This window comes from Phodopus roborovskii, unplaced genomic scaffold (genome assembly GCF_943737965.1).
Source record: "Phodopus roborovskii unplaced genomic scaffold, PHOROB, whole genome shotgun sequence".
Classification (NCBI taxonomy): Eukaryota; Metazoa; Chordata; class Mammalia; order Rodentia; family Cricetidae; genus Phodopus; species Phodopus roborovskii.
In genome coordinates, this window is record NW_026126517.1 from 15,605,414 (window position 1) to 15,626,021 (window position 20,608).

Sequence of the window (20,608 nt, forward strand, 5' to 3'; positions counted from 1 at the left end):
ACCAAGAGACAGACTGGGGAAGAGGCCCAAGGTCAAATAAACCTTTTATTATTGCCATGCTATCCAGGCAGCTGATCCACACTTAGAGAAGAGCAAGCGGTGGATCCTTGCTTCGGTACATTTTAAAAACAAAGGGAGGAATAACGACCAATAAAATAAAGTTGGTTAAGTATAATAGAATGTGAAGTTATCTCAATTAGTGATCTGGACTCAATTAAGGAGTGATGTTAGGGACCCTTGAGGCGCCCAGCCGATTTGACTTGCTCCCACAATCCTAGGCCCCTCCCGCGGATTGGGGACTGATTACTCATCAGATGGCGGGACAGGAGCTTATGTCTAGACCGCGGAACTTCCGCACCTCCAGAAGAATTGACCAGGCAGCTTTGACCAGGCAGCTCTGCGGCAGGCCGCGCAATCTCAACTCCGGACAGTGAGAAGCTAAAAAATGGTCCTCCGGTTGTTGTCCCAGGGTTTAGTGGTTAAGGAGATGTGATTGACAAGGAATGCTGTCCAATCGAAACTGAGGACAGTGCATGACCGACCAATCGGAGGGCGTAAAGGAGACCGACGTGATCACCACCCACCACGCTTTGCGTTGCCTGGAGCCACAGCAAAACCGTGAGCTAACGAGAAGGAAGCTAAGTGCTCAAAGAGCAACTTTGATTGGTCCATCGTAAATCTCCTAAATAAAAACCTACTTGTGATTCGTCCAAAGTAGATCAAAGCCCCGGTGAGCTGGATGGAGGGTGAGTTGTGAGTCTGGTTAAGGAACCCGAGAGCCAGGTGAGGACCGGAGACTTGGCAGCGGAGGCCGGGAAGGCGAGGGCGGGGGGCGCGCGGACCCCCGCAAGCCACCCTGGCGGCAGGCCTGGGATTGATGCATAGATCCCAGCGTTCCCAGCTGTGCGGCTGGGAAGTGTTGTGTGGTAAGGCCAGCCGTCTGAATCGTTGCCTGCCCAGGAAAAAGGGCAGGATCAAAGACAATGGAGCACCCTCTTTGTCGTCAAGTGGTCTTTAGGCATCCTGGCATTTGGGTTTCCTCAAACTTGCATGTGCTTCGACCAACAAAGATAGAGGCATTAGCCTAATGTTTAAAAACCCAAACGAGGCAGAAAGCTTTTAAAGCAGCAGCAGAAAAAAAAAAAAAAAAGTGTAAACTCTCAGGACTTCAGTTTGTTGTTGTTTTTTGAGATGAGTCTTGTTGTATATCCCAGGCTGGCCTCAAAATTACGATGCTCCTTCACCAGGCTTTTGAATGCTAGGATGACAGGTGTGTATACGACACCAGGCCATTCTCACTACTTTTGAAGGTTTGGAATAAGTAATCAAGAAAATTAAAAAGGGCGGTGGGAAGGCTGAGGAATTAAAAAGGGAGCCGGATGTCACCTGTAGTCTCAGTACTCTAGAGGCAGGGTGGGGTGGGGAGGCAGGCGGATCTCTGTGAGTTCGAAGCCAGTCATGTCTACAAATCGAGTTCCAGGACAGCCAGGGCTGTCACACAAAGAAAATCTATCTCAAAACAACAACAGTGAAAACAAAACAAACAAAAAACAAGGAGAATGGAAAAGGATTTCTTCGGAAAGGCAACCCTGTCCAGTAACCTATTATTTTCTATTGCTTTCAAGGGCTTGGTTCTGAAAATTAGGGTATGGGCAAGGTATGATCCACCAACCGCCTCAAGCCACACTATTGTCCCAGCAATCTCTGTCTTCCCTGGACAGGAAGTGTTCTGTGACAGATCTTAGTTTCCCTTGAGCTCTTCAGTTTTCCCTGGGTACTGGTGAGAGCCAATGTAGAACCAACCTTAGATGAAGGGAGAATGCAGGACACACACATATATGCAGGGCCTGGAGAAATCTAACAACAAAATACCTCCCAGCTTCCACCACAGGGAGAGAAACAACAACAGAACGCCTGGCCCTGCGTTTGTTGCTCTTGTCAGCCTCTAGACAAGGCCTTTTCATGTGCACGGATCGTTCTTCCTACTCTAGGTCACCTGATTCAAATTAATTTACTCTTAAAATTGTGTTGGCTAAGCCATCAGCTCTCAAAGAATATTTGAAGAGTATTCTGAATCTTAAGTAAATAAACACTTTTTGTTTTAATCAAATCTCACTAACAACCAATTTGGCCATCCCAGAGGCTTGGGGATGTAGCTGAGAAGTCACAGTCTCACCTACCATGCACGAGGCCCCTGATTTCTGTCTAGCACCTCATGAACAGGGAGTGGTCCACACCCTTGTAATCTCAGCAACCAGAGATGGGTGCAGGAGCATCAGAAGGTCACTGGGGAGATGGGTGCAGGGGCATCAGAAGGTCACTGGGGAGATGGGTGCAGGGGCATCAGAAGGTCACTGGGGAGATGGGTGCAGGGGCATCAGAAGGTCACTGGGGAGATGGGTGCAGGGGCATCAGAAGGTCACTGGGGAGATGGGTGCAGGAGCATCAGAAGGTCACTGGGGAGATGGGTGCAGGGGCATCAGAAGGTCACTGGGGAGATGGGTGCAGGGGCATCAGAAGGTCACTGGGGAGATGGGTGCAGGGGCATCAGAAGGTCACTGGGGAGATGGGTGCAGGGGCATCAGAAGGTCACTGGGACTGTAGGGATGACTCAGCTGCTAAGAGCACTTGCTGCTCTTCTAAAGACTGGAGTCTAATTCCCAGGCTTAAAAACAATCTGTGACTCCAGTTTCAGGGAATCTGATGGTCTCTTTAGCCTCCATAGATGCCTGCACAAATACCATACACATGCAAACACACAAACATGCATGCATGAGACCCTGGGTTCACACCTGCACAAATATCACACACACATGCATGAAGCCCTGGGTTCTATCCCCAATGTGCCCATCAACACACACACACACATCTCAAAGAAAAATCTAAAAAAGAATACATAATTTGATTATGAAATAATGACCCTCATTTTAGAAGTCGTAACACAAGTATAACTTGACTTCTAAGTTTTGTCAGCATTTGTAAGGATAGAAGATCAATGTTTCTGATGTTACCAGTGCCAACTGTCATTTACCCTGATTTCTAGGTGATGAGAGTTGTTCATGTCTTCTGGGTTATTGTATGGTGTCCAGAACAGCACAGCTAATCACAGGTAGACGTTTCCTTCAAGGCCGTCCCATCAGCTCAGTCAGTCACACTGCTCATTGCAAATAGCCCTCTGACACCTTTCCATTTCCACAGCTAAGACAAGTGCTCTTTTTGTTTGTTTGTTTTGTTTCTGAGACAGGGTTTCTCTGTATAGCAGTCGGCTGTCCTGGAACTCACTATGTAGACCAGGCTGGTCTCAAACTCACAGATATCCACCTGCCTCTGCCTCCTGAGTGCTAGGATTAAAGGAAAGGCATGCCCCACCACTGCTCAGCAAGACAAGTATCCTTATCAGGACATATACACCCTGATATGGGGGAACTTGGTTCTAAGAACTCTGCCAACAACTAATTCTCTAGCCCTTAGTTTTTTGTTTGTTTGTTTGGGTTTTTTTTTTTTTTTTTTTTCATGTTTTGTAACTTTATTTTCAAACTGTCCTACCAAGTTGCCCAGGTAGACCTTGAACTGGAAATTCTTCTGCCTCAGTTACTCAGGTAGCCGGGAAACCTGAAGCTGCTAGACAAAGCTATCAATTGCCTTTTAAAAATTAAGAAGTCTCTTTAATTTCTTAGGGCTGGAGAGATGGCTCAGTGGTTAAGAGCACTGGCTGCTCTTCTGGAGGACCTGGATTCTATTCCCAGCACCCACATGGCAGCTCACAACTGTCTGTAACTCCAGTTCCAGGAGATCCAGCATCTTCACACAGACATATATTCAGGCAAAACACCAAGGCACATAAAATAAAAAATGAGCATTAAGGAAGTTAGAAAAATAAAAACAAAGAAGTCTCCCAAACTAGGGGCTGTTAAAATCTCTGGTTTGTATAATATAATACAGTAGTTATGCCTACCAGCCAGATTAGTAAGTATTAGCATTCTGGCATTCTATTCATGGTTTTTATTTTAAAGAAACTAGCATCACAAATATTACAATCCCTTCTATTCTCTTGGCTGGTCCCATTCTGCTTCCTGCCTCCCAGAGACACCAGAATTGCTGTGTATAATTTGTATCATGTTTCTTTTGTTGTTGTTGTTTTTTTTAAACATGTGTGTCCAGGGTTGGTGTACTTGCATGTATGCTCAGGTAGAAGCTGGAGAATAATGTCAGGTGTTATCCTCAAGAACTCTGCCATTTGAGATTATGTCTCTTATTTGCCTGGAGTGCAGTTAGGCTAGACAGGCTGGCCAGCAGCTCCAGGAAGCCTCCCGTCTCTGCCTTTCCAGCACTGGAATTATAAGCATTTTTCACATGGGTTCAGTGGTCTAACTCAACTCCTCCCACTTTCAGGGCAAGCACTTTACTCCCAGCCCAGTGCCCTTGCTGTAATACTTTGAATATATATGCCTCTGCCTCCATACTGCTGGGATTAAAGGAGTGTGGTACCACACCTGACTGAAGATAACCTTTTTAAAGTTTAAAATATAAGCTGTGTGCTTTGGATTTCAGTTTACAGCTTACATTTATTTATTTACTTTCTCCCCAAGAACTTTGATTTTTATTACTTAAAAAAGCTCTGTATTTACTTCACTTTCTGACTTCTATGCTCGTGCCTTCAACACTTCCACAGTGACTTCTGCTTCTCCACAAGGAGGCACATTTGATCTGTCATGTTCACGCTTAGCACACATGGGCCCTGCTGATGTGCTGAGTGCATCTTTGTTTCAGATAACCTCATGTGGACTTGAGGTCTTACAGCAGGGACCCTCCCCACACCCCACCCCACCCCCACACACCACATTCGATTTAGAGCTTTCCCAACCGTCTTGGTACGAAGGTGAACAATCCCTGGAAGAAGAAGAAAAAGAACAGCTGTTTATTTACTTATATATCTGCATGTGTGTTTGTGTCTGTTTGTTTTAGGTAGGGCCTCACTGGCCTGGAACTGGAGATTGGTCTGCCTCAGTTCCCCCAAGTGCTGGCATTGCAGATACAGGCCACTGTTCCTGGGTTGCAACTTGCTTTTGTTGCTCGGCACTGCAGCTGAGATATATTCATGTCAGTGCATATAGATTAAGTCCATTCATTTGTGATAAATCCATTTGGCAGGTGTGTAGCTTTTCCCCTCCTATTTTGCTATTGAAATTACAGTGAATGTCCTCATCTGTGTCCCCTTATGTGACAGTTTTTAGAATTTTGTTTAAACTTTTCAAGGAAGGTTCTTGTACCTGAGGGACATTTGAGAATTTGTGAGGCCATATTTAGTTATTATTGTGGTTGGAATATACTAGGGAGCTGAGAACGTTAGGTGTGCAATGTTGGGACAGTCCTCAAATGAGAAGAATTGCCCTGTGTCTTGTGCAACTTTCCAGTGTTCTCATGTAATAATTATCTGGGCCTAGAACCTAACTCCATTTTGTGTGTGTGTGTGTGTGTGTGTGTGTGTGTGTGTGTGTGTGTTTTAACATAATGTAATTTTTGGCACAGTTTAATAAAGTGTAATTTCCAGGAATGTAAATCAAGGGAAAATTATACTGATCTGTGGTTTGGAGCTTTAACAAGACTTGTTCCTCCGTCTAGAAAAATCATGTAACTGAAGGGCAGCACAGCTCGTGGTATTTGAGTTGCCAGCACAACACACCTGCATAGTGTGCACATGGCACTTTCCCACTCATGGTGATTCTAAGTTTAGGTGCAAGCATCTGGCTACTGTACTTCATTATGTATTCTAGCGTAGTCAGCCTGAACATTCATATATTTAAACATATGCCGTTCCATTATGAATTACTTCCACTAAAAATCGACTTTTGTACATGCTACAGAGTAGAGGTCGAGTTTTATTGTTCTCTGGTTAGATAATTGTTCATGTTACCCCCACTGTGAAACCCTTTACGCCCTGGGCCATGAAGCCATCTTTTCTTCCTAGGGAGTATGAAATCCTCACGAACACACAGATCTGTGTCTGAGCTTTCAGTTTCCTGCTCGTGGTCCATGTGTCTTTGCCCCACTGTTTTAATTACCTTGGTTTCATAATGTGTCTGCGGCAGTTGGTGACAAGGCACGTTGCCGTTCCTAGTTCTCAAGTGGTGTTGGCTATTCTTGGCTCTTTACTCCCCTGTGTGAATGTGGGATTCGTTTTCTAGTTCCTTGAAAAAGTATTTTTGGATTTTGGTTAGAATTGCACTGAATTTTTACATTAGGAAAAAATTGAGATTTTTCTTTTAATTAAGAAAACTCATCTAAAAGCAGGAGTTACTTCTCTACACAGCCTGCTTTACCCCACTGTCCAGGTACTTTTAAAAGGCCTTTTCATAAAGCTACATAGTTTTAGCTACAAAAAAAATCTTAAAAATATCTGTTGTATTTAGTCATACTTATACATGTATGCATATGCATACATATTTTTACCGTACAAGTTTGAACTCCATGTGTTAAGAAAATAGTAAAGTCAGTATCTACTCACCTATCACCCAGCTTCAGGAACTAAGTACCTCATGACCAATCTGTTTCACATCAGCCCCTCATCCCCAACCACATCCCCTAAATATCATGAAATGCCTGGGCACAATGTTCTGCTGTTGGAATGTGTTGTGTGTGTCTGTGTAGATTTGTGTGTCATAAAGAATACCCCTTTTTCTTAAACTTTAAAGGGAATCTACACTTTTAGAGAGTATATTTCACTTAACTATCCAATGACCATTGAGTCATTTCACAAAAGGGTTTGTAGTTAAGTGTAACACAATAGAAAATGGCACAAACCCCAAGTATCTGAAGCTAGATACTGATTACCAAAGTTACAAAGCCAGGTAACTAATGCCCAGATCAAATCATCAGTGCCCCATCCAGTCACTCCAGGTACCCTAGAGCAGTCAGACCTGTATTTGAACATCATATAATTGGAGTCTACAGTGAACTTTTTACTCTGTCCTTCACTGAATGCTTGTGAAACTCACCTACACTGTTAGATGTAAGTGTAATGTATTCATTCATTTGTATTGCTTTATTCTGTCATTTGTATGATTGATGGTGTGTATAATGCTCTGCGTCTTTGTGGTCTGTCTGCCATTGACCTTTTGGATATCTGGTAGATATACATAGAGATACTTCATTTGATTTTTATTTGCATGTTTCTGGTGACTAATGAGGTAAGGACCTTTACCTGTATTGGCCATTCAGCTATCCTCTGTATGATGTTTATTCTCATTTTTCCTCTGATCAATCTCTGAAGTAATAGTAAAATCCATCAATTTGGGTTTTCCCATTATTGTGGTGCTTTGACTGTACACTTTGAGGCTTTGTCATTAGGTTCATATTTCCTTTAGGTTACATCTTTTTTTGGGGGGCTTAAATTATTCCTTTCAAAAACTGTTCTTATTGATAGTTTCAAATATTTCCATGCATGTCCTTGTTACTAATAATGGTCCACACGCTTACATTTTATTCTGCTTTACCCAATTGTGGCAGACCACACACGATGTTTCCCATCCTAACCATTCGAAGCATGCAGTTGGGTAGTGCTCAGTGTTTACATTACTGTGAAGCTTCTACCCTGAAGGCTAGGGTTCTGAGTTTATTGTCATTGCCCCCCCCCCAGTCCCTCCTGTCCCTGTATTTTCTTTGCTAGTATCTGCCTCATATATCTTTTTCAAATTCATCTTTTCATCTTCTCATTTGCGTTTTCTGTCACTTTTGTAAAGAACTACTTTTATTTTATTTATTTTAAAATGCGGAATGCTTCACAAATTTGTGTGCCATCCTTGTGCAGGGGCCATGCTAATCTTCTCTGTATCGTTCCAATTTTAGTATGTATGCTGCAGAAGCAAACACTACTTTTAGTTTTTATAATCTAGGATGAGAATCTTTCAACAGTCAAGTCTGGAATGCTTACATTTACTGTGAGTCCATGATTACTGCTGCATAACAAATGTAAAATAAAAATTTTATATTCTGCATGGGGTTGCACCTAGGGCCTCATTTGTGATAGGTATATGCTCTACCATTGATCTGAACCTCCCAGCCTATTTAATATTCATTTCTTCTTTGAAAGTTTTGTGTGCTGGTTGGGTGTGGGTTTATGTGGGTGTGTGCATTTATGCATGCAGGTGTATATGCAAGTGGTAGAAGCCAGAGGTCAATGCCAGGTGTCTTCTCTGATTGCTTCTCCACCTTACTTTTCAGACAGGATCTCCCACTGAACCTGGAGTCCTCCAGTTAGCTAGACTGGCTAGCCAGTGAGCTCCAGGGTCCTCCTTTCCATGCTCCCCAGTGCTGGGTCACAGATAGACACCATCGCCTTTACATGAGTTCTGGAGATTGGAACTCTGGGCCTTATGCTTTTGCCACAGGCCCTTTGCCAACTTAACTACCTCCTCAGCCCCCCTCATATTTACTCTTGAAGGAGCCTTGTATGCCTGCTGAGGGGTGTCCCCAATAGCAACTTTAGTTAGTTTGTTGGGGACCTTGTAGGCTTCTCATTTTTATTGTAGTCTCTGTAGTTAATTATAGGGTTTTTTTGTAGTTATTTATTGTGGTATTTATTTAGTTATTGTATTTATTGTCATTATTTTGTAGTTTATTGTAGATGGATTTTTCATTGGGTGGACAAAAAATGACATGGAGACATTGATTATGAAAACTTGGCCTTAGCTTAGGTTTGTTTCTAACTAACTCACTCTTATAACTTACATTAACCCATTTCTATTAATTTACTTTTTGTCACATGGCTTTATTACCTCATCTCTGTACTGCCTATCCTGCTTGTTCTGCATCTCCTGGCATCTTCTCCTTCTTCCCAGCATCCTGCCTAGCTATTGGCTGTTTTGTGACACATCTTCACAGTGTACAAAAAGATTATTCCAGAACAGCTTATTGTAGTTAATCTTTCTACTAGGAATCCCACACAGCCTGCTAGTGGGACCCTAACTCTGTGCTTGCAGGTAATATAGGGTTAAGATTCACATTTCTCTCTCGTTGGCCTTTTTTTTTTTTCTTTTCTTTTTTTTTTTTTTTTCTTTTTTTCTTTTTGTCATAGCCTGAGTCACTTGGCCTGATCTCTTCAACTAAGTTCTTAGTAGATTCTTCAGAGTTTATTCAAACACTGCTTGACCCTCTGAGGGCCCAGTGTTAAACACTGTTGTTGCCTTGGTTCTAATTCTATGCACCATGGGCTGAGGTCTCACTGGGAACCTCTTAGGCCTCCATCTCCAGTCAGGGCCACTGTGGTCTTTGAGCCCAGCCCCTGCTTACCCATCAGGCTTTGGCTGTACTTTAAGTTGAGAGCATTTTAGAGTATTACCATTTTACATATTAAGGTTTTAGAAACTCCATTTTGCTAATCCCTTCCACTGTTCTGTGAGGCACTTACCTTGTTAGCCCTGTGTAGCGTTCCCATCATCTTTGCTATGACCTTATCGCCTTTCACTTGAATTTTACAGACTGGCCAGTGTGGCTTCACTTATTCACCAGCAAATACTTGTTACACATACTCTCTTTATGCTGAGAACTTGGAATGGCAGGGTGGGAAAAATAGTTTCTGTCCTCAGGGCTGTATTTTCTTAATAAAGGGAGACAGAAAGTGAACTTGTAAACAAATGGATGGAAGTGTTAACTGTGGAGGCTGAGGCGATAGCTCAGTAGTAGAGCATTTGCCTGGTGTGCAAGAGCCTGAGTCATTACCTACATCTGGGAAAGAGTGCTCTGGAAGAAAGAGGGAGAGACTAATGCTTTTGGAGAGTTACTGTAGGTGGGAAGTCAGGGAAGGGCTCTCTGAGGATGACATTCTTCTGATGAAGCTACAATGTCAACCACGAGGAAAGGCCAGCCCAGTCACACAGATAACCAAATAGCAGGCTCCTTTTGGGCCTGAGAAACCACAAATACAAAGTCCTAGAGACAGGGAAGTGCTTGCCCTGCTCCAGTTACTGACATGATACTCACTGGACTCTAATGAGGATAGAACGCTCTGCAGGAAGGACAGAGGCAAGTGGATGCTCCCCCTACTCCACCATCCTGCCACACTGACTCCTTCCCAAGTGTGCTAGCACTGGCTTCTCCCTTAACCTTTGCAAAGCTCTTGATGCTATTTGCTTTTGTCGCAAATGAGAATATAATACGGATAGCTGTTTGCATCACATTGTTCCCTAATAGATTGTCATCTTTTCCTGGGATATGTATTTTTTTTTTTTAACCTTTGTCATTCTAACTAGGAGCACAGTGTTTTCCATGGTGGGCACAGCACAGTGTTGATTGAATCAACTTTTTTCCTTTTTCCTTTTCTTTCTTTCTTTTTTTTTCCAGTTCATGCTTAGTCTTCTTCCAGTAAGCTTGCAACAGGACACCTCAACATATTTATATTTATGTTGTGTTTAAATCACCAGGTAAAGAAGCCCCAAAACCTAGGGAAGAATCTGTTTCCTGAAGATTTGTCTCTGATACTGAAAAGGAAGCTCCAGGGAGATGTGCTAGGATGGTGTTACCTCATTACTGGACTGAATAGTGCCCACCAAAAGATGTCCACACCTAACTCCCAGCATCTGTAAATGTGATTAGATTTGGCAAAAGGATCTTTGCACATGGGCAGAGAGGGGAAGTGTCACGTGCAGATAATGACAGTTAATGGGGAGCCTTGTAACGGGGGGAGTCCTGGTGCCACCAGAAACTGGAAGACCTAAGAAAGCATCTTGGCTTAGATCCTGTAGGGGTGTGTTACCCCATGGATACCTCTATTGTAGACCTATGGTCTCAAGAACTGAGAACGAATTCCTCTTGTTGTGAGCCTCAATTAGGAAACGAACACTAACTTGCCTCTTGTATAGCTCAGATGTAATAGTATGTTTCTGATTGCCATGACTAAACATGCCGGGTCTAGTAAAGCACTTGGCGTATCATAAGTGCCCCAAAGGGTGACATCATCTTTTAGGGACTGGGAGTTTTCTTCCTTCTGTGAATAAGTACTTGGCAACAGAGTAGAAAATCCTTACCTTGTGATTGCCTGCTCAGTCTAAGTTCTGACCTCAGATTTAACTGAAATTTCAACTTTTGCATTGGCTCTTCAGCCTTCTAAGAGCCCTTAGTTAGGATTTGTGGATGGAGAGAGCTCAGATTTCTAATGTGAGCTCGGGTAGAAGTCAAAGTAGAGCTGAAGAGACCAGATTTGAACTGACAACATGGTGAGCAGAAAGCATACTCACTCCAGCCCCCAGATTCCCCACCCCTATTCCTACAAAAAGAAAGCTTTGGGTTCTGCATTCCTGGTTTTCATTAAGGGACTCTGGGGCTGGACATTGCTGAAAATTAAAGTCCCATCATGAGTGAGCCTCCAGACATACTGCATCAGCTTCCTCAAATTGAGTTCAGGCTCTCTATATTGTTTGAATACTAGGTGCACTTGATGGGGGAATCAGAGGGTCCAGCCAGAGGCTAATGCTGCTCTCTGTCCCCTAGGATGGCTGGCATGGTGCTGGGAGTGGGTGCTGGTGTGTTCCTCCTCGCTCTGATCTGGGTGTTGGTGCTGCTGCTGTGTGCGCTGTTGTCCAGAGCCTCTGGGATAGCTAGGTAAGGCATTCTTTCCAGCCTGGAGCCCTAGGTAAAAGCAATTAGAGGCAAAAATTGCTGATGCTCATTAAACATTTAGAATTCAGAAGATCATTTTTGTAATTACTGGCAGTTTGAATGAGTTGCATTTTAACCTCTTATCATAAGCACTAACTGTGTTATTTATGCTCAGGCAGAGGCAGGAGGAGAATGGAAGTGTGTGTCAGTTCTCACTATGGAGGGGATGGGGGGAGACCGGAGATGAAAGAAAATCTGCTTTGGCTGCTATTGAGTTCCTTGGGAGTTGTAGGTGAAAGTTTTATGTAATTGTTCAGATTTATGATACCATGCTTGGTACAGTCCCTAAGGCTCTAGCCTGGGCCCACAGACACTGGCCTTACAGTGAGTTGGCCTGGCACTCTATATCAGGCTATGACCTAACGCTGGAGGTCATGTCAGTAATAAACAGAGTGCTATAGTATTTACCGAAATGTTCTGGTCTGAAAAATAACAGGTGTGTGGGGATGGAGGAGGTGTGTGTGTATGTGTGCGTGCGCACGCGTGTATGCATGTGCCTGCACTTGAGAACACATACTTTGTGCAGAAAACTGTAAGTTCCCATTGTTAGGAATTTGAAATTAACAGAAATAAACAGGAATGTGCCCAGGTGGTGCCTGTCTAGAAAACAAGGCTTAGGGTGGGAGGTCTTTGTGGACCATAAGGGACTGAAACATAGAATGTTGACCCCAGGGAGGAGCCAGCACAGGCCCAGCCGATTAGAAGTTGAGTGTCATCAGTGCTTTTGATACTCAGGTCTCTTTGCCCCAGGTTCTCCATCGTCTTTGTCTTCCTCGGTGCTCTGGTCATTACTGTAGTTTTGCTGCTTTTCCCTCGAGCCAGTGAATTCCCAGTCCCAGAGGTGGAAATGAAGGTAACGCTATTGGGTTTCATTTTGCCCCTAATCCCAGCCTCCTCCATCCTTCCCTGTGTCCTGTTCAGTCAATGATGGGGCTCCAAGGGTGTTGCGAGGCCCCTGTCCCTCTACCCTGGGAAAGGGTCTTTCCCACCTGCAGCACCACGACACAGTGACTCACCGGTGTGTTATCATCTGCTGCTTGCATAGAGCTGAATGACAGTGTAGAAAGCCACCCCTACACTGTTCCAGTTGGGAACCTAAACCTGGAATAGGCCTTAAGTGTGGTGTTCCCCATTCCTGCCAGTCTTGGTTCAGAATCTTAGATCCTGGGTCAAGATTGATGCAGTGCTCTCGGGGTGCTGAGTGACATGGTTTTCCATCCTCTGAGGTTGACTTTTTCCACTTGTGGTGTCAAGAGAATCATTGCTATGAACAATAGTGGGCAAGAGGACCCTTAACATGTGCAGGAAGCGGAGGGGGAAGTTGCAGATGGGTCCTTATTGCTAAGACCACATCCGACAGCCTCAACTTCTATAACTCGATTTGTATCACCTCTTTCATTGTTCCATTTCTACAGACCTCCCCTGTTCTGGTTCATTCCTGATTTGGGGCTCCAGTTCTACCATGTGTGTCTGGTCTCAAACCCATAGGCCCTTACTAAGGGTATTGACCTCTTCTGCCCCATTACATCTTCTGTAGCTATTTTAATCTTGAAATAGAAACAATGATAGTGGCTAACATGTCTTTCCAAGACCCACGCTGAACACCTTGTTTGCATTGTCTCGTTGAAACCACACAACAGCCCCAAGTGGTATGAAGGCAGTACTGTTGTTTTCCTGGGTAAAAGGTTCCAGTGACCTGCCCAAGTTAACACTGTCCAGGAAGAAGCAGAGCAAGGATTTAAGCTGAGCCTCTGCCCCCAAAGTCTTCAAACTTGTCAGAACTTAATAGAGTATCAGAGACCATTCTTCAGATCCGACGGATTGTCAATTTGATACAGTCCATAAAATTACATAATTTTTTTTATGTAAAATGAATACATACTTCTAGCTCTGCCCAGGACTAATGATGGTGATAGGAAAATGTTAGTTCTGGAAACTCTAAGGGAAATTGTGCTTACCATACAGATTCCAGGAGTTACTCCCTTGGGTGTCAGGCCCTCTCTACATATGACCCACTCACGTGTCTTTGTTTTTAGGAGAAGAGAGGGATGTGTGCTGCCATATTTGTAATTATTGCAAATGTGACCACTGGAAATGGCACGGAGTAAGCAGCACTTGTAAATCAACCCCTCTATTCTGTCATAGGAGTTTCAGACTCAGGAGACAAGGATTGAGAAAAATATGTTTGTCAGCATGGCCAGTAGAATCGGAGTTCTCACTTTCAGGTTCTGAGTGCTGGCCCCTGCAGCAGCCTGGCTCAATACTGTATCAATAATACATGGCCTGGGCCTTCTGCACCCAAGGCCTGCTAATTGGCTAATTAAAAAGTGAAACAGTCGAGCGAGCAAACATGTAGCCCGCAAGAGACTTGTTCAGTACCACAGCCAAGGTCAAAGTTATGTTAAAACCGTTTTATCAAACTGACCTTGATTGTAAGTTGACTGTTGGGGTAGTCTCTGGAGCAGTGAAGGTGGCTGCATCCTCCTTCTTGATGTCTTTGGAGCTCTCATACTACTGCTTAGATTGTCCAGGAACTTTCTGCATCAACACTGTATTAGCTTTCTGTTGCTGCTATAACAAATTCCTGTCAACAAAATGGTTCCTGCCATAAATTTATCATCTGCAGTTGTGTGGGTTACAAGTCCATCATCAGTCTCCCTGAGTTAAAATCAAGGGTGGGCAGAGCTGTGCATTTTTCCAATGGTTCTGCAGGAATGCCCACTTCCTGATATCTAGCTATAGAGGCTGATCCCAGTGCCTGGCCCATGGCCTACATCTGTGGCCATCTTCAGATCCATCAGTGTCTCACCTCTCTGATTGCATTCATCTCATATGTCTTTTCCTGAAACTGTCTTCTGCCTCGTCTTTCATTTTGTTTTGTTTCTTGAGACAAGGTCTCACTATGTCACCTTGGCTGGTCTGGAGCTCATTGGAGGTCTGTCTAGCTCCCTCTCCAAAGTGTCTTTAGTTTTTAAGGACTTTGTTTACCTCAAACCTGCCTGGATTGGATAATCCAAGCTAATCTCCCTACTTTAAGGGTTAGGCTTCTGTGAAGTTACTCATTTGGATTGTGATACCTGCTGTTCCCACCCATTAAAATATGACTGCCTAGCTCTGGGGAGAAGAGAGCTCCGTTCTCTAGAAATGGACAGCAGACAGCTCGGTAGAGCCAGGATCAGATACAGGTTTTTGTCAGCAAAGACCAGTAGAATTAGGGCTTTACATATGGCTGGTTACCAAGCAACCAACTGTATGGCAGGGCAAGTTACATATCCTTTTAGTGTTTTAATATCTTAGATAAGTGGCCACTTTCCTCACTCCCTTGCAATTAGGGCTCAGAACTCTTCTGGTGAAAGCTTCAGTTACCTCATGTGAAAGCCACCCTTTCTTCTAAATTGAGCCATTTGTTTCCTGTACCTTACTATTATTAGTTGTTGCTCTTCCTACCGCCACTCTTCTTTAAAAACCTTGTGTCTTCTACCCAGGGAGTTGAAAGTTTTCTTACTCATATACAGAGGGAACCCAGGGCAGGATGCTACTGCAAGTTACCAAGAAACCCTGGGCACAGCCATCAGATCTCTGGTGAACACAGGGAGGGCGCCAGAGGTGATTCCAGTTTGATATTTTCTTTCTTCAGATTGTGGATGCCTTTTTCATCGCCCGCTATGCCCTGCTGGCTTTCCTCGGTGCCATCTTTCTTGGAGGCCTCTTCTTGATTCTTACTCAACATGTGCTGGAGCCAATCTACGCCAAGCCACTGCGGTCCTGCTGAGCTCAGTAACAGAAACATGGGACGTTTTAATGTCATGGATGAGCACAAAGGGACTCTGGATCCTTGATGGCAACCTTCATGTCTTCAGACCAGAGGAATGACCATTTGTCATTAAGACAAACCTCTTGAGCCCTGGCTTTCAGGAATCCAGTAGCAAAATAGACTCCATGGGTCTGAAGATGAATATGACTGTCTGTTCAGTACCAACACTCTAACATTCCTGTCAGTTTTTAATGGAAAGTAGTAACAGTGATCTGCTTGGGGTAGATGTTCATTCAAGCATTTAGGGAGGAGGAGTTTTAGGCTCTGCCCACCAACAGAAGAACCTGGTCCCTTTTGACAATGTGTAAGTTCTTAGTTGAGTAACTGGAACCATTTGGAAGAGAAAGGCATTCAGACATGAAAGGCGGCTGTAATGTAATAGCTTGGAAGGTGTATCAGGCAATGGTTATTGACCACTCCTTATGTAATTCCACAGAGCTCTATAAAGGCAGTGAGTGGCACTTGCCTGAGTTCCAATAAAGCAATAAACAACTACCAAAGGGCTTTCTCTTTAAACTCCTGCCTACAGCTTCTGTATATTTACATTTTAAGTTTGCTTAGAGATTAGAAGAGAGGTATGGAAATGTTAGACATCTTCCTGCCATGTGATTTGGGTCTTCTCCCAGGATTGGTTGGCCTCTGGATACCTTATTTAGTATCATGTAAGAGTCCTCCTTGGGCTTTGGCTGTTTCTTTCCCTTTTTCTTTGGAAGTATTGGGAATTGAACCCAGGGCTTCACACATGAGAGGCAAGTATTCTACCATCCTATCCCTCTATTTACTTTTTAATCTTAACAAACAATTGCACTGTTACCCAGACTGACCTTGAACTTTCTCTGTAGCCCAGACAGGCTTTGAACTTGCCGTCCTGTCCTAAGTTTCCCATGTAGCTGGGATTTCAGAATGAGACCGTCAAGCCAGACTCTTGTTCGTTGGTTGGTTAGTTGGTTGGTTCATTTGAGACAGGGTCTCACTAGGGACCCTGGGCTCATTTGAACTCTTGATCCTTTTGCCTCAGTCATCTTGACTACTAGGATTACAGGTGTACCTCAATGCCTGCCTCTGTTTTCATCTTGGAAGTTCTTTCTCCCAAGTTAGCAAGGAATGTATATTCTCAGCATTATAAATGACATTTGTCTAACTTCCCAGATCAATAAAATTTGTTACTAAATGGGGTGGAGGCCCTGGTCTGGCTCTGCCTTGGAAGTGCCACCCTGACTCTCTGGAGCAGAGTGAAGATCTTCTAGTGTGAGAGCCAGTTGCTGCTGGAAAGGTGACTCAGTGCCTGCTGGATGCCTAGGCTATAGTGACTCCTTTGAGACTTTAGTTTTATAACAGTCTATTATGATTGCTCTTACTTTTAAATAGAAAAACCCTGAGGTTTAAGGTGATGAACTCACTTAGGCTTTACACAATAGCCAGTTGGCAAACCTAGATGTGGCAGAATCCAGTCTCTCTCACAATAGAGGAAAACCCTCCTTGGTTGAGAACTTGAGAGAAGTTATGGCCACTTCATTTTCCTATCTCTCCTTGATACTGTTGGTGGGATATAGGAAAAACCAGTCCCACTGCCTTATGGGAGCTCAGCCTCAAATAACCAGAGGCCAGAACCAGTGACTACTGGGAATCAAGGCTGGCAAAGACTGGATACAGTTGTACACTTGAACTGGCTCCTTTATCTTCTTGAACTTTGGAAACTTTCCAGATGAAGTTTTATTCAGAAACCTTGGAATGAAATGGATTCTTAGTGTGGCCTTAGGGCCCATGGGGGAGAAACAGAAAACATTGCTCTGGGAATGGAGGGGAGAGGGAAACTTGTGGAAACTGTGAGGGAGGTGAGCAGTCCGGAGCTCGGGCCCCTTCACAGTTTCCACAAGCTTCCAGGGGCCTGTGAGCCTTCCTACAGGGGGCCTTAGCCGGCCCAAGCGGAGCACCAACCCTGACAATCACAGACTGCCATGTGCCTCTTCCTGCGAAGCTTGTTGCCAAGGCAACTCTGGAATGGCCTATAGAGGTTCCTGAAAATGGATCTGTCTTTCTCATTCCTTTGTGAAAGTGTCCAACTAGAGGCCAAAGATACCATTAGTGTTTGGGGGCTCTGATCCTGGTTCTAGTTCATAAATGATTTAGGGTTACTGCTTCAGTAACAACAAAGACCCATTGAGGGTAAACTTCCCGTCAAGAGAGTGGAATCTCTGGCCTGAGTAGGGACCTAATACCCCAGCTGGGCTGGGTCAGTCACCTGGCCAAGGGATCACTCCCAGGACAGCAGGTTCACTTTAGCCATACTAAAGAGATAGCTGGGATGACCCTTTTAGTGAGGTACTATACTTAGATAGGTCCCCTCACCTCTAAGTATTAACTCAGAAAGAGGCAACTTTTCCTTTTTCCCTTATCTTTCAGATCTTAGTCAGAACCCAATATCTTTTTCTGATGGTTTGGGCTTCCTTACTCCTCTGAAGCCATTGCCCTTTCTGCCATGTGGTGCCAGTTACAGGTCCTGGATGAATGCTGGTTTCACAAAGCTTTTTTCTTCCATATTTTCCTCCAGGCAACTGCTGAGATCAACAGCCTATCTAGCCTGAGGTTTTGTCTTTTAAATTCTAACAAAATTGTCCTTGAACTTAAAAATAAAAACCTACAAAACTGGGGCTAGAAAGATGGCTCAGTAGCTAAGAGCACTGGCTGTTCTTTCAGAGGTCCTGAGTTCAATTCCCAGCACCCACATAGTGGCTCTCAACCATCTGCAATGGGATCTGATTCCTTCTTCTGGTGTGCATGAAGACAGAGCACTCGTACACATAAAGTACATGAATAAATACATCTTTTAAAAAAAACCACTATAAAACTAAAACAACAACAATAAAAGGTGTCTATAAAGTCAGTAGATAATAGCTTTGAGATTTTAGTTATCTACATAGGAATTTGGTAAAGGTGAAAAAAAAAAACCTAAATTCTTTCCCAGATACCATTGATGTACAATTTTTTTTAATTGGTGTAAATGACAGGCTTATATATTAAGAGCTGGCTGTATAAAATGTGGGCACAAACACATGTTTGCACACATACACCATGTAAAGTATTTAAGCTTGGCTTGCCTTCTGCAATTCTTATCTGTAATAACTAGTATGGTGAGATGAAATGATTACTTCTTACATACTCAAGTTAATCATGTCCAGCCTGAAAAAATTAACAAAAGTCCAGAAGTAGAAAGCTGAATGGAACAATGAATTTCAGAGATGTCAACATGGGGCATCCCTACACTGATGCTTGGTTCATTCCTCCCTATGTTTGGAGCCTGCCTGGAGACAGGGCCTCAACATGGGGCTCTCCTACAGTGACACCTAATATATCTATCATCCTTATGGTCCTGGCCTGCCTGGAGACAGGGCTTACATAGGGTTACCCCTCAAATGCCAGCCTAAATGAGCTCAATGTCCACGAGCCATTCTTTCTACAGGGTAGGTCACGCTATTTGTTCATTGTCCAGAAAGACTGATGATTCCCCCGCTGTTTAGAAAGTGAAAAGGAGAGGAAGTCTATGAGAGAACAAGTCATTTCATAGCCTTCCAGGACGGAATTCTGATGACCTAAAGTAGTAGGACCTTCCCAGCTCCATTACAATAGAATGTTTGTCTGGTCAGTTAAGTGATACTGTGTAATATTTTACAAATGTCTCAAACCAGCAAAATATACTGAGTAATGTTTTGATAAGCAACTTAAATTTCTCCCTGGTAAAAAGGAAGGAAAACTAGATTCTTTTCTGATCCAGGGTTTCAGATAATGAATGTAAACATGCACTAGAGGAATTGTGTCTGTGCTCAGGCACTGGGAGCATGGCATTTCCTTCATCCATGGAACACATTCTATACTTCAACACTAGTGAGTGCTGATGGAGTGAGGCCATGCAATGATTGGGATGCAGGAATCCAAGGTATTTTCAATGTTATTGTTCTAATACATTAATCAAGGTCCTGTTCTGCTCTTCAAAACCTAAACTTCTCGACCAACTCAACTTCACTGCTGCTGAGGCTAAGAATGTCTATCTGACTCTTGATGACTAGAGAAATGTGCTGTTACTTCACAGATGAGAAACAGGCAGAAAGGGATGGGAAGTACAGCTAGTAGTAGTGACTCTCAGACTAAACGCACTAGCACCAACTCCCCATGTATTCATTGCATCTCATGTATCAGTTTAAAGATGCTGCTTTCAAATAACCCTTTAGTTTTACATTGGCTAGCTGTTTGCATTCACCCCTTCCCTAACTCATACTTGTGAAGTTCTATTAAACTACTAACATCGATAGGAGCAGATGACAAATATGTCAGTCCAGCCTTTGGCTTAACCAGGCGTGAAAATCAGATACAGAAAATAATCTGGAAATGCGTCGATTATCCTAGATGGAATATGACAATTTGGAACTGGAAAGGACATTTTATAGTTGATAGAACTGAACCTTTAACCTGTAGGTGCACCCCAACCCCAACTTGGAAATACGTGCATTCATGCAGACATGACAATTTTTGTTACAGGTAGTGAAGACAAGTATTTTTCAAAGTGCACTGTAAACACATGTCATCATGTTTCAGATCTACGAAGTAGGTTTTGTTAGTGCCCCCACTTCACACAACAGACATAGACTGGAGGGAGTAGGCAGCAAAGAAAAGGGTAGGCAGGAGTCAAGATTAGGAGTGAGGCTGTTCGGTTCTGTGTAAGCTCCTAATGCTGTTATATTAGACCATGTGTCCATCATGTACTAACAGACAACACAGATCCACTTAAGAAAAACACCCAGAAGCAGCAGCCAATTGTGGTGAGGAAACCTGGAATTGGGCAGGTGTGTGGGACAAATATTCTTAAAGATGTCATGGATGGGCCCTGATTGGTGCAGGTCTGTGCCATTTGCTTAGGGACCCTAACCAGAAAGCATCCAGTAGAGGGAGCAGCATTGTTCTTAAAGAATGGGCACTGCTGTACTCAATGCTATGTGGCCATCTCCTACATCTATGCTAATCTCTGGGGGTCTCTCTCTCTCTCTCTCTCTCTCTCTCTCTCTCACACACACACACACACACACACACACACACACACACGGTGGATATGCATGCATGTGAAGGCCAGAAGTGGGTTTTTCTTTTTTC

The 20,608-nt window shown here is 43.6% G+C and overlaps 1 protein-coding gene and 1 non-coding gene across 3 annotated transcripts; one reads left to right on the forward strand and one right to left on the reverse strand.

Annotated features, from left to right (window-relative positions):
• The first annotated feature begins 614 nt into the window (after nucleotides 1-614).
• On the forward strand, nucleotides 615-15,982 carry Tmem218 (transmembrane protein 218). 2 transcript variants are annotated; one of them, XM_051197126.1, is made up of 4 exons: nucleotides 615-783; nucleotides 11,485-11,595; nucleotides 12,403-12,505; nucleotides 15,290-15,982. In XM_051197126.1, exons 2-4 carry the CDS (start codon nucleotides 11,486-11,488, stop codon nucleotides 15,422-15,424), a joined length of 348 nt encoding a protein of 115 aa, XP_051053083.1. In that variant the 5' UTR covers nucleotides 615-783; nucleotide 11,485; the 3' UTR covers nucleotides 15,425-15,982. The 2 variants fall into 2 exon arrangements, with proteins under 2 accessions (XP_051053083.1, XP_051053084.1); XM_051197127.1 differs by lacking the exon at nucleotides 615-783 and adding an exon at nucleotides 1,638-1,657.
• LOC127232032 (U6 spliceosomal RNA) lies at nucleotides 7,763-7,865 on the reverse strand. Its single transcript, XR_007835333.1, has one exon. It is a non-coding gene; the product is annotated as a U6 spliceosomal RNA (small nuclear RNA).
• Nucleotides 15,983-20,608: the final 4,626 nt, after the last annotated feature.